We start from the raw sequence: 14883 nt of genomic DNA on the forward strand, positions 1-14883 counted from the left end.
TCCGAGGCTAACTTATGTTTTGTGGCCTTGGGGGGCTGATATTGGTGACCAACCCAAAAACACAAGATCATAAGTGACAAAAACTGAGTTCATATCAAACATACTAGGATGGTTTTTTTTATGAAGCTTGCCATTTGATAAAGACTGTTATAAGTCCAGTGCAGAAGAATTTGATCTATTAGTCTAGTCTAGCCAATCACACAAGACACAACTTAAAAAAACATATTGGGCTTTCTTAACTCCACAAATGGGCCAATTGAAACAAAAAGTGCTTTTAAAAAACTCGTATCCAATATATGCCATTTATCGGCTCAATATTGTACTAATGGACCGGTTGGTTGGGTCACAATGCAACATAGTCATATGGGCTAAGGAGCCACACGGGCGTGCGATAAACAAAAAACATGTTCAATGAGGTTTTTAAACCTTTAAAGTTTAGAGTACATTTAAATGTTTAGTGTGCATTTAAATGTTTGGAGGATAATGTAATTGAGACTTTACCCAATTTTACTTTAATTTTTCTATAATTATTTTTAATTTTAATGAGAGTATCATACTATTCTAGAATCACATTCAAGGTTTACTATTTTTTTTTTTTAAAAAAAAAAGGTCATAAGAGCATTGCAAAATACATACAAATATATACTGTACTACCTACGTTTCTTTTTATTTGCAACAAATGAGATTTTTTTATATCTTACATAAACTACTCATTTATTGCAAATAAAAAAAATATAGGTAGTATTTCCGATAGAGGAGGGGGGATCAAAACTGTGACTGGTTGCGGCCCTTAGTTTTTAATACTAGGCCAAGGTCTCATCGGTAGATTTACTACAGTAAATAATGTTAGCTGACATACATATTCATTATTGTTTTTTAGAGATCTCTTATGAATCAACATTTCCGTGTGCATTTGATAGTAAATATGTTGGTTTCGTGGGAAGGAACGAGTATAAAGCGCCCATAGCTCAATCTTTATCGGAGACAGGAAAACAACAATAAGAAGAATTTGTTAGTGGATTTCACCTCTCATCTTCATCATTTTTCTTTGATAATGGGTTTGCATGTAACGATCAGACTTAGGAATTGACTGGTTTACTTGATACCATTATTAGGTTTTGCATTGGCGAAAATATATTTATGCATTGAGAAATTTAGCTTGAGTTTTAGATTTTCACACGGCGTGACTATATATTGTTTATCAACAAGTAACTATGTACGTAATGTAAGTATGTAACTAATGTGATTGATTGAGCAATATTTTCCAAAAGGATATTCCAACTCAAGTGGCTTGTTCGGTGACCTAATATCATATTAAAAAAGACTTCGTACTAAACAAACAAAGGGTTGTATCCAATTCAACTTTTTTATACCCATATATTTGGCCATGTACTAGTGTCCCACTAGTATTGTCAATATCATGGGCTCCCATGCATGCATATAATGAGATCGAGTTGTTTGCTTGTTTTTGAGGTATCTTCTGCATATGTATTTTGTGATGACTATGTGAAAGGCCTCATAATCTCACATGTCATTCCCCACTGTCTATAATCTATATATGTCTATAAGTTTGATAGACATTGTACTAAGTTGTATGTATTTTGTTATCTACCTTTGAGATTCCACCATTACAATGCAAGCTACACCAAAGTTTTAAACCCGGCCTTTTACGAAGTACGTGAGATGAGTATATTCACTAGAAGGGGATCGATGGATTAGAGTTAGTATCGATCTATCAATTCAAGCTTTTAGGTGTTTTCCATTATGGGTGTGTTGAAACCGGCTACATGTATCATAAGATATCTTGAAAAAAGTGCGTTTTGGTAATTATGTTTAGAGAAGACTTTGTTTTTTATGTTTAGCTTGTTTTTTACTTTTTATAGCCAAAATCACCAAGTTCCGATAAGATACATTAAGTTCAAATAAGTTACACAATAGGTATGCATTTATGAATAAGTTTTTTTTCTTAAAAATCGAATAGAGCCAAAATCACCAAGTTCCGATAAGATATATTAAGCTCAAATAAGTTACACAATAGGTATGCTTGCATGAATAAGTTTTTTTTAAAAAAATCTAATAGAAAACACGTTAAAATAGAGAGCATGCCTTTTGTATCAAAATTAATAAGATGGTGCATATATAGATGAACTAACGTAACTTATTGTCGACTTAACAACGACATTAAAGCTAATCAAGAAAATAGCCTTTGTTTTTCACACAAGTTGCCAATCAACAACATAATATACGTCGTATTAAAATTTAGAATAGTCTCTTTCAAAACGGGATGTTTAGTTTTACAATAGTAGCCAACCAGTACGAGTTCATCACGAGTATTACTACTCCAATGATCCAATCCGTATGTACTATAACGTCGATCTTTAATTAAGGTCTTAACTGTGAATAGTAAGGATAGCAGCCGTAGCACTAGAAGTCAAATGTCGTTCAATATGGTGAATTCTTCGGACCTTCGTCCCACATATAGACAACATAATTTAACACTAGATTTCCATTAGCAAGAAAGTCCTGCATCAACAATTAACGTAAGACTACCACTATTTCTATATCCATATGCATTTAGAAACGCGCAAATTGATCGTTTTTAAAAAGTTAAAATATAAAAGGAAACAAAAAACGCGCAACTGGGTATTACTGATTAATTTAGCTACTAATTTCATTTTATTTTTTGTTGCTCATTTACTGATTATATAAATTAAAGTTCTTCAGATTGATGACCTCAAAGTCTTTAACACAGTGCTAAGTCACTATTTTTGGCTTTTGTAATTTAAAATCTGCAAGTAAACATTAACCCACGTGTTTGATGAAAATAAGCTATAAAAATATACAAGTATACATCAAGTTATCTAAATATCAATGATTTCTATTTTTCAAAAGCAAAAATTATGCAAATATGTTCAACGTTACTACGTACCTAAAGGTAGCACTGGGTCGGGCCAGGTTTGCAGGCCCGGCCCAACACGAAAAAAGCACGGCACGGTGTAGGGTTAGTACGGCGATATGACACGTTACTGCACGTGTCAGGCCTAGACCGCCTTCATTTGGGAGAAGCAAGATAAGACACGGCACGGCCTTGCCCGGCACCCGACAAACTACGCTAAAATTAATGAAATTATGCCTAGGCACGCAAGCACCGTTTGGCATGGGCCAACCTTTTGAAAATATCGACCCGACACGTAACTCGTGGCCGGGCCAAGGTACGGGCCTAACTAACCCCAAAGCACGTGGGTCTGGCACAAGGCACGGCCCAGAGCCATCTTTATATGTGCCTATAATTTCCTAAGCGCGCATACCAAGTAATACTTCGTATCTGACGATTTAATGAATTTCCTGAGAGTAAGCGTAGCTCTAGTGGTTAGATCTTCTCTCCCGGTTTCAGGCAATCTTGAGATCGATTTTTATCACTCGTCCTTGTGGCTCTCTAAACATCAAAAAAAAAAAATTCCTTATAATTATTTTATGTTATATGTTAATTTTTGTATATATAAGTGAATAACTACGGACTTATTACAAATTATTTGTTATTTTAAATTATTCAAACTCCCTTAAACCTTAAATTACTTTGTCAAAATTCTTAATATGATTTTTACAATCTTCAATGTTGATTTTAAATAAAGTATGGATATGTTTTATCATGTAACAATAAAAAAGCAATGCATTCAAAACGTAAAATTCTTAAATTAAACATTGAAATGAGCTTTTACGCAACCTATCTATTTAATGATTTGTTGTTTTCTAGTTTAGTAATTAAAAATACGACCAAGTAAAAAAAAACAAAACAAAACAAACAGTTCGAGACGAAAAAAAGCACAGTTAAACTTATACTACTATATATACTCTGATATGATTTATATATATATTAGTCAAATATGAATAACTAACTTTATTCGAAAATTGGTTTGTTTTTCTTCAGGATTGGAGTATGAATGTAGATTGGACTTGATATAGTTGAATATATGCAGCTTGCCGTGCTCAAAGGGAATCAAACTTTAGACTAGAAAAACATTGGACTTGTGTCATATATATGCATAATATTTATTGGACTGCTTTATGTTAATGCAAATACTAGTAGTACGTCTATAATTTAATTTCCACCCTATACTTGGGTGGTTAGGAGACACAGGCACCAAAGCTAGCTTTTGCATTATTCCAGCCAGCTGCATACTTAATTAATTCTTCAGATGATGCACACAGTGCAAGGATGATGTGTTACACTCCAAATCAATAATTGTCTTTTCTAATTCGTGTTCAACATGTAATATAATTCTCCCATCTTTTTTAATGTAACGAATATTTAAGAATTTTAATATGTACCGTGTAAGGGTGATCTCAACAATTATAAAGTTGTAGCCTTATCTTCTAAATAATATACAAGTAGTTGTTTACTCTATTTACGCTTTCCAGGTAACTCGTAATCGATCTATGCAACATATGCAACTAGCTACGACTTACCAATATATCACTGTATTAAGCTATGTGGATAGTTAGCTCTTAGCTACATACAGAGTTTAAACCAAATTCTAGGACGAAGCAAAAATAAAGATCATTGCTCAACTAGGCTTGCATATGTAGTACTTACCAATTAAACGCAGACCATAATATGATAGACAAGATAGTACCAAGGCAAAATTGCAAGGTGTTAATCCTATTCAATAAGAAAACTTTCGACAGCTCACAGATAGCTCAACCTGTTTTTCACTTGTTTAGTGAGTAGTGACAAGATTGTTTAAGTCTGGCCTAGCTTTGAGGGACTGTTTTACTATAAGCAGCAAAACAGAAATTACTTATCTCTTGATGCGTGAACTAAAATTGACAGTAGTCATGTCGTGGCAAACCACTGGCCTAAAAGACGATTCTGCACTACCTCCCGATGCAGTAGACAAGAAGCGGTCGCCCTCCAGGATAAGCACGGCGCCGGAGTTTATGTGCACTCACAACCCCGACTAGATTTCAGAATACTTGCCCAGAAAAATAAAGAACAATGTTTAGTATTTTAGAGAAGAGAGAGAGGTACGAATTGTTGTATATTTTGGCCGAAGAAAAACCGAGTATAAATAGGCAGCAAAGGGAAAATGGCTAGCAGAAAAGAAGGAAATTGCTCGGCCAGAAAAGCGTCCAGATTATTTAAGTCGATTAATATAGAGCAATAATCATAAAGAGTAACGGCCAGCTATAATCAAGGAATTAATCGCTGAACACATTCCCAATAGTCAGAAAATCTCAACAGTCAAAACCGGAATAAATGTTAAGGAATATTCTATCAACAAAGAAAGGAAATAAAATTTCTCCAAAAAGATAAGAGGGACCCACGCCCGCGCATCGCATTCCCCAAGGCCCGAGCTCGACCTGGCTCAGCGCGCGCATGTATCGTACAACACCCACCTCCAAGTCACTCAACAAAGTAGTTGTAAGACACTACAACATATAAACAAGGCAAAACCTCTCCCCCCAACCAATGTGGGATTTTTTCCCTTTTATTTGTGAGTCTCTCTCTTGTTTTCTTCCAACACTCTTGTTTTATATCAAGAACTTCCAACAAGGACAACGTACCATTTTTACTAAAACACAGTCAATTTTATGTAAGGATTACGTTATTTTGCCAATATTCTCTTGCACACATATATATAATGACGGTAGTTTCTTAATATAATACTCCGTACAGAGTAATAATTTAGAAATAACGGTTTCCTCTTACATAAAGTCATTTGTAACTCTTGGGTGCTAACTAATTAACTACTCCGTAATGAGCTATTTGCATTTGATTTTCCCATTGTTGAGTACTAGATATGCAAGCTAAGGCAATATTATTTTTTTTTTTTTATATGGTATCGGACCCCAATTGCAAGCTCCTATCACTGGAAACTTAGCTGACAATGCCCTAGAGGGGTATGGGGTGAGATTTGTTGTTGACGAGGATCGAACTTTGCACCTCGAGGATGCAAAGCGACCTCTTGTGCTATTGCACCAAGAGGTCCCTCAGTAAACATAATACATAGAGCCACACAAAAGCGTGAAAAATTAGACTTTAATTTGATGTGTTACTGGCCTTATCCTGATTGCGAACCACTAAAGTTGTGAAAGTAATGCCCTCTATTAGGTCCATGTCAAGATCGAGTAAATTAACTGTATCAGAAAAAAGGGTACTTGAAAGATCAAGAATAGTCATTAGATTTTACATTATCATGTATACAAAGGCAACTAGCGAACAAGTATGATCATCAATGATCTATATGCGTTTAAGCTTAACCAGAGTAGTAACTTGCATTTTGCTGCAATCCACTTGTAACAAGACAGTATCACATCATTAAATGCAACCCCACACCCCTTTATCTCTAAGAGTTCATTGACTTTATTGATAGTTTGTACTGACAATTTGTAAGCTGCTCTCCTAATTGCTTTTAAGCTCACTTTTGATTTCAATTGGCAAGTAAATGTATTATACTATCTCCGTCAGGGGCGGATCTAGGGGGGGTTCAAGGGGGTTCATTGAACCCACAGATTTTTTGGAAAAAAATTATAAATTTTAATTTTTTTTTAAAAAAAAATAAAAAGGTTTAAAAGAAATTTTTGTGAGAATAATTATCACATGGTAAGTTTGGTGCATTGGTAATTCTCTGAATAATAGAGCGTCGCGCCCCTTTAATATATTAGGTCTTAGGTTCGACTCCTACTGCCCTCTTTTTTTTGTACTTTTTTTTTTTTTTTATTACTCCTTACATTCACATTTCAATATTTCATATTTCAAAAATCAAACATCAGACATTTTTCCCCAAATTCCCAAACACCAAAACCCTAAACTTGCTTGACACCCTATGACCCTAGCCAGTAGCCACTAGCCGCCGCGGGACCGCACACCGAGACACCGACCGGCGACCACCTCACGTCCACACGGAGTGACGGAGACACGGACGAGTGGACAAGGGACGACTCACGACTGTTCTGTCTTCTACTCTTCTGAGTTCAGATTTCAAGTTCTTCTAGTTCTACAATTGTGAGTCCTCTTAATCTCTTATTCCTCTACTAGTCTACTCCTATTAATTCTTAATCTTGGTTTGCTTGTTTTATTTTTTAAATTGGTTTATGGTTTTGATATATTGTTGAATTCTTGAATTGTTGAGAAATTGAATTGTAGAAAGTTAGAAGTTAGAAACTTAGAATTATAAATTTTTACTTGTTCTGTTAATTGAAATTTGATAATTAGAAGAAGTTTATATTGTCAAATTTGTGTTTATTGGGGACTTGTGATTTTAATTGATAATTAATTGTGTATTTTGTGTATTATTGTAGATTGTAGAGCTTTTGTTACTATGATTATAATTGATGATTAACTAGAAGAAGTTTTTTTTCCCCAAATTCCCAAACACCAAAACCCTAACCTTGCTTGACACCCTATGACCCTAGCCAGTAGCCACTAGCCGCCGCGGCACCGCACACCGAGACACCGACCGGCGACCACCTCACGTCCACACGGAGTGACGGAGACACGGACGAGTGGACGAGGGACGACTCACGACTATTCTGTCTTCTACTCTTCTGAGTTCAGATTTCAAGTTCTTCTAGTTCTACAATTGTGAGTCCTCTTAATCTCTTATTCCTCTACTAGTCTACTCCTATTAATTCTTAATCTTGGTTTGCTTGTTTTATTTTTTAAATTGGTTTATGGTTTTGATATATTGTTGAATTCTTGAATTGTTGAGAAATTGAATTGTAGAAAGTTAGAAGTTAGAAACTTAGAATTATAAATTTTTACTTGTTATGTTAATTGAAATTTGATAATTAGAAGAAATTTATATTGTCAAATTTGTGTTTATTGGGGACTTGTGATTTTAATTGATAATTAATTGTGTATTTTGTGTATTATTGTAGATTGTAGAGCTTTTGTTACTATGATTATAATTGATGATTAACTAGAAGAAGTTTTTTTTCCCCCAAATTCCCAAACACCAAAACCCTAACCTTGCTTGACACCCTATGACCCTAGCCAGTAGCCACTAGCCGCCGCGGCACCGCACACCGAGACACCGACCGGCGACCACCTCACGTCCACACGGAGTGACGGAGACACGGACGAGTGGACGAGGGACGACTCACGACTGTTCTGTCTTCTACTCTTCTGAGTTCAGATTTCAAGTTCTTCTAGTTCTACAATTGTGAGTCCTCTTAATCTCTTATTCCTCTACTAGTCTACTCCTATTAATTCTTAATCTTGGTTTGCTTGTTTTATTTTTTAAATTGGTTTATGGTTTTGATATATTGTTGAATTCTTGAATTGTTGAGAAATTGAATTGTAGAAAGTTAGAAGTTAGAAACTTAGAATTATAAATTTTTACTTGTTCTGTTAATTGAAATTTGATAATTAGAAGAAATTTATATTGTCAAATTTGTGTTTATTGGGGACTTGTGATTTTAATTGATAATTAATTGTGTATTTTGTGTATTATTGTAGATTGTAGAGCTTTTGTTACTATGATTATAATTGATGATTAACTAGAAGAAGTTTTTTTTTTCCCCAAATTCCCAAACACCAAAACCCTAACCTTGCTTGACACCCTATGACCCTAGCCAGTAGCCACTAGCCGCCGCGGCACCGCACACCGAGACACCGACCGGCGACCACCTCACGTCCACACGGAGTGACGGAGACACGGACGAGTGGACGAGGGACGACTCACGACTGTTCTGTCTTCTACTCTTCTGAGTTCAGATTTCAAGTTCTTCTAGTTCTACAATTGTGAGTCCTCTTAATCTCTTATTCCTCTACTAGTCTACTCCTATTAATTCTTAATCTTGGTTTGCTTGTTTTATTTTTTAAATTGGTTTATGGTTTTGATATATTGTTGAATTCTTGAATTGTTGAGAAATTGAATTGTAGAAAGTTAGAAGTTAGAAACTTAGAATTATAAATTTTTACTTGTTCTGTTAATTGAAATTTGATAATTAGAAGAAATTTATATTGTCAAATTTGTGTTTATTGGGGACTTGTGATTTTAATTGATAATTAATTGTGTATTTTGTGTATTATTGATAACTAGAAGAAGTTTTTTTTTTCCCCAAATTCCCAAACACCAAAACCCTAACCTTGCTTGACACCCTATGACCCTAGCCAGTAGCCACTAGCCGCCGCGGCACCGCACACCGAGACACCGACCGACGACCACCTCACGTCCACACGGAGTGACGGAGACACGGACGAGTGGACGAGGGACGACTCACGACTGTTCTGTCTTCTACTCTTCTGAGTTCAGATTTCAAGTTCTTCTAGTTCTACAATTGTGAGTCCTCTTAATCTCTTATTCCTCTACTAGTCTACTCCTATTAATTCTTAATCTTGGTTTGCTTGTTTTATTTTTTAAATTGGTTTATGGTTTTGATATATTGTTGAATTCTTGAATTGTTGAGAAATTGAATTGTAGAAAGTTAGAAGTTAGAAACTTAGAATTATAAATTTTTACTTGTTCTGTTAATTGAAATTTGATAATTAGAAGAAGTTTATATTGTCAAATTTGTGTTTATTGGGGACTTGTGATTTTAATTGATAATTAATTGTGTATTTTGTGTATTATTGTAGATTGTAGAGCTTTTGTTACTATGATTATAATTGATGATTAACTAGAAGAAGTTTTTTTTTTTTTTTTATTGTGTAATCCATCCATTTGTAATAAAAAATTGAATTTATGTATTGAATTTTTAATCAATATATGGTCATCGTTTTTTTTTAAGATTTCGAACCCACAGTTCGGAAATCCTGGATACGCCACTGATCTCCGTCTTTTCTTTGATCACATAATTCGGCATAAAATTAGAAAATTCATCCATTACCATACTTTCATAATAGATGCGCTTTTTTTTTAAAAAATAAAAATTATGCTAATACACGATAATTTATTTATTCAGGACAGAAGAAATAATCCATATAATATAACTCCGTAAAAACAAAGACAATGTTTTAAGACTTCCAACTCTTAGCTTCCTACTCCTTATAAAATAGGATTACTATATTAACTAACTAGGTTAGAACCCGTGCGATGCACGGTTTATATAAAATCTATTTTTATAATTTGTACATTTTTTAAAAAATGGATAAATGTAAATAAGAATTATGCACCTTGAACAAAAATATATGTACTTTTAAAATTTTAGATTTTTATCAAAATTATGATATAATACCTGTTCAACGTCACTTAATACATATTTCAATGTAGGAGTCTATTTATTAGTGTGTTACTTAAAATTATTTCATTTTTTAAGAATAAATTGATAGGTTGTATTTGTAATGTAGAAGGTTCTAATATTCAAATTTCAAAATTATTAAATATGATAATTCCAAAAAAAAATATGACATCATTCTTGTATTTAGGCGGAAATTTTTTTATCATGAGAGTGACATATCGACAGTAATAACGTCAGCAACGTTTTATTTTAGTAATAGTAGTAATAGTTAATAAATGATAAAAATATACAAAAATAAAGGTAAGCAATCACATAGTTGTGAGTGAAGATATAGTTAAGATATAAGAATCAACATTTGATTTCATGCCAATTTCATTTCGTAGACCAAGGCAGAGTCACGCCCACACGCGTAGTACCCCTTTGACCCTTTGACTTATTGACCCCCCCTTTATTACTCTTCAAACCTATAAAGAAAATTAAACTAATTATATAATACTCCAATTAATAATCAATCCAAAAGCACTTAAAAGAAAGAAGGGCGAAAGCAGAAAAGTCACACTTTCCTCCCTTCTTCCTTTGGCCGGTGCTCCTTTCCTTTATAAGAGCCGCCCTTACCTCTCTCTCCTCCAAAACAACACCAGAATCACTCATTCATTATTCACTCAATTTCTTCTCAGTCAAACCTATCATATATATTTTCCATATTGATTATATCTCATATCTCTAACAACTTATAATCTTACTCCGTATTTGGAGTCATGGGTATGGATATCTCCCAAGAACAAGTCTGTAATAACACATCAACATTACTCGAATACGCGGCTTCCGACGATATTAACAGCTTTAAACTCGCCGTTGAGTCGGGTGGTCTGCCGATTGATGAGGTGGGTGTTTGGTACACTCGTGGAATTGGAACCAACAAAATGTCTTACGAAGAGCGGACACCACTTATGGTGGCCGCTCAATATGGTAGTAACAATATTCTTGATTTTGTACTTCAATTTGGTGGTGATTCGGTTCATGTTAACCGAGTTTCCGGGTCTGATCGGGTCACCGCCCTTCACTGTGCAGTGGCTGGTGGCTCTCACAATTCTCCTTATGTCGTTCACCGCCTTATTTCGGCTTCCGCTAACACCAACATCGTTGATGCTAACGGTATTATTTCTTATCTTTATCAATTGCTTGTATTATTGTTATGGAATATTTTTATTATTTGTCTTCTTTTGAATTAGTGATTGATTATTTTTTGTTGTTGTTGTTTTGTTCAGGTAATAGGGCGTCTGATTTAATCCACATGTTTCCAAAAATACCCTCGAAGAACAGTTATAAGCAGCAGCTTGATGTTCTGCTGAAATCTGGGTATTCTGATTCAGATTCTGGTTCAGTTTCCGGGTTCAGTTCTGATTCCGAGTCCGATTCCAAGAAGGAGTTTGCAGTTTCTGAACTGCCGGATATTAACAATGGAGTTTACGGAAGTGATGATTTTAGGATGTATTGTTTCAAGATTAAGCCGTGTTCGAGGGCGTATACTCATGATTGGACGGAGTGCCCGTTTGCTCACCCCGGTGAGAATGCAAGGAGGAGAGACCCGAAGAAGTACCAGTACACTTGCGTGCCGTGCCCCGAGTTCAAGAAGGGGAGCTGCAAGAAGGGAGAGGAGTGTGAGTTTGCTCATGGTGTGTTCGAGTCGTGGTTGCATCCGGCGCAGTATAGGACTCGTTTGTGTAAGGATGAGATTGGGTGTGCTAGGAAGGTTTGCTTCTTTGCTCATAAGAGGGAGGAGTTGCGCCCTGTGTATGCTTCTACTGGTTCCGCGATTCCTGATGTGAATGTGTCGTCGTCTCCTGGTGGTGGGTTTAGTTGTACATCCACTCCTCCGATGTCCCCTTCATTTGCTCCGCTTTCCCCTAGCAACGGAGCATCAGGGGGTGCAGGAGGGATGTATCAGGGGAAGTCGGGTTTTGGTGTCACACCTCCTAATCTACAATTACCTGGTAGTAGACTAAGGTCTAGCTTTAGTGCTAGAGATGTGGAGTTGGAAAGAGAGCTGATCAAAATCGAGTCGCAGCTCATGAACCAACAACATCAGTACCAGCAGCAGCAACAACACCAGCATCAGCAAGTTCTTTCACCTAGGCCGTCTCCTAGGTGGAACAACAACAATATGGGCAGGGCTAATGACATGATGCAGGCTACTAATCTCGAATCAGCTTTTGCTTCGATCAATGTAGCAAGGAAGATGTCACCCCCAAGTGTATTGGATTCACCTCTCAATTCTCCAAGGAAGTTGTCACCTCCAAGGGCTCTTGACTCCCCTAAGTCAATGGCTGCAGCAATGCTGAACTCGCGAGCTGCAGCCTTTGTTAAGCGTAGCCAGAGCTTCATTGACAGGACAGCTCCAGGATCACCAATGGGTGGTAATATGTCAAATCCAATGTCGACCCCTATGTCCAATTGGGGCTCGCCGAATGGAACATTGGATTGGGGGATCCATGGAGAAGAGTTGAACAAGCTAAGGAAATCGAATTCATTTGGTTTTCGTGGTGCCAACAATAACAATGCCAATGCCACTAGAACTTCCCCACCCGGCTTCAATGAGCCGGATGTTTCTTGGGTGAATTCTCTGGTGAAAGACGAGGCTGGTGCCGGGTTTTTGGGAGCAAGGTCGCCGAGTTATGGTCGTAGTGGTGCAGGAAATGGTGCTCAAGGTCAGGATATGTGTTTACCATGGGAGCAAATGTACATAGAAGAGCAGTTGGTTAATTGAAGGAGGTTTTAGGCCTATGCTAACTAAACTATTGAATTCTATTATTTGAATTTATTGTTATATAGAGTATATTTTAAGGATTAGGGGAGGAAAATTCGATTGAGGGAAGATCAGATTCAAAGAATTTTAAGGGATTTTCTCTGATTGTATAGTAGTACTAAGCAAAATCTATTCATTTCATTGTTTTTCTTTTAGAATAAGGATATTTGATATGTTTGTAGGACAATTCTTTCCTCTCATGGAATTTGATTGTTTATCTTTTGCTAGTAATGTGTTTAATCAGTATAATTATCTCTTGTTATTATTATACCTTATATAAACACATTGATCAACAGTTATACAATAATAAGCAAGATTTCTCGAGTTATGAAGATTTTCTTTTGAAAGTCAAATGTAGGCATTTTTGGAGTTATTGATCAATGTCACCAAGCAATTTCTAAGAATTGGTTGACAAGCAAAGATGATGAAAGCTTATGAACTACATCCCTTTATGGTTTTAGGTTGGTTCAAAATTGGAATCTTGATAGTTTAACGCATACTAGTATCTTCCATATCCTATAAGTTTTCTATCATTCTTAAATCCATTATTATTCTATGGTCAATGGGACACACACGATAATCAATAGATAATTTTCATAAGAGCATGGTTTAGTTTAAAATGGCATATTACTAACTTAGATAAATGTAAGCTTGACAAAACCCAAATAATTAGTTGACGATAGTAGTTATGTTACTCGAGTAAAGAAATCTATATTTTGTTAACATCCCCATGGACACATTGTTGTCAGAACTAGTTCCATTAAGCTAAATCCAACCAATTCCTCATATTAGTAGACCAGAAACAAATTATTAATGACATAATTGACTTTAATACATATAATGAGGGTCTCTAATTATTGAAAGTCTTCGAAAAGAGGAAAAAGTCACATAATTGTTGTCCACATAAAAACAGGGTAAGGAAAACCAAATGATGGGCTGTATTTTGTTGAATTCTTACCCCTTTTTTTTCTTCTTATTCTGTTATATATATAAAAAAATAAAATAAAAATGTATGTACAAATTTCTTATGCATGACCAAATGATGCAAAATAATCAAACATAATTGTAGTAGCAATATAATCTAAGTGGGACCCAGAGTCAAAATTTTCTAATAATAGTGGGGTCTATGCTGGAGAATGAGAGGAAAGTAAATGCAAAAGGCTGTCACTTGCAACAAATGGCGCGTGGGTCCCAAAAAGTAATTATTTTTCTGTTATAGTCCTACTAAAATTTCAATAATAGTAAGATAATGGAATGAGCTGGTTCTACTTTATAGCCGCCCACATGGGAACACAATTTTGGATTTTAGGTTGAAGTTTCATGGAATACATAGTAAAGTAGGTTTTTAAATGATTAGTTCCTACAGATAATTTAGTGTCTTTTAATTTTGTAAGATAATGAAATGGATTATGTTGAACATGTGATTCTAGCCTTTAGAAATTTTCAGGACTAGTTAGCAATCTTGAGAGTAGCCAAGTAGGAAAATGGAGTAGATAATTTTTCACGAACTATTATTAAGAGCATCTGCGCTAGTTGTGAACTGCTTGCAATTTTCTATTTCTCTTATGAGCAACAATGTTGTAGCCTGCAAATTCTTTGTAGCTTGTTAGCTTGTCAAAGGTACATTTTTTTAATATAAGGTAAGAAGAAAGAGGAACATAGGAAATTCACCGTATGAGGAGAATTCGTATGAAGGGAATTCCTAATGTGTCTGAACAGAGGATGGAATTTAAAGAAGAGTTGTTACAAAAACTAATGTATATAGTTCTATTTAATAAGTAAATGACTGACGTTAGTAACCGTAGCTGTCGCTCTATTTACCTCTCGATATATACGACGAATGCTCCGATTGTCAAATTTGCTAAGGAGGTAGCTAATGAAGTTAAATTTTT

General features: G+C 35.4%; 1 protein-coding gene across 1 annotated transcript; it reads left to right on the forward strand.

Moving 5' to 3' along the window:
- The first annotated feature begins 10706 nt into the window (after positions 1-10706).
- On the forward strand, positions 10707-13222 carry LOC110699286 (zinc finger CCCH domain-containing protein 47-like). Its single transcript, XM_021876788.1, has 2 exons — positions 10707-11340; positions 11454-13222. Exons 1-2 carry the CDS (start codon positions 10944-10946, stop codon positions 12950-12952), a joined length of 1896 nt encoding a protein of 631 aa, XP_021732480.1. The 5' UTR covers positions 10707-10943; the 3' UTR covers positions 12953-13222.
- Positions 13223-14883: the final 1661 nt, after the last annotated feature.

Source organism: Chenopodium quinoa, unplaced genomic scaffold, assembly GCF_001683475.1.
Source record: "Chenopodium quinoa cultivar QQ74 unplaced genomic scaffold, ASM168347v1, whole genome shotgun sequence".
Taxonomy (NCBI): Eukaryota; Viridiplantae; Streptophyta; class Magnoliopsida; order Caryophyllales; family Amaranthaceae; genus Chenopodium; species Chenopodium quinoa.

Coding starts and splice junctions, on each gene's coding strand:
- LOC110699286 (XM_021876788.1), top strand. CDS start 10,944: ATGGGTATGGATATCTCCCAAGAACAAGTCTGTAATAACACATCAACA. Junction 11,341..11,453: donor CAACATCGTTGATGCTAACG/GTATTATTTCTT, acceptor TGTTTTGTTCAG/GTAATAGGGCGTCTGATTTA.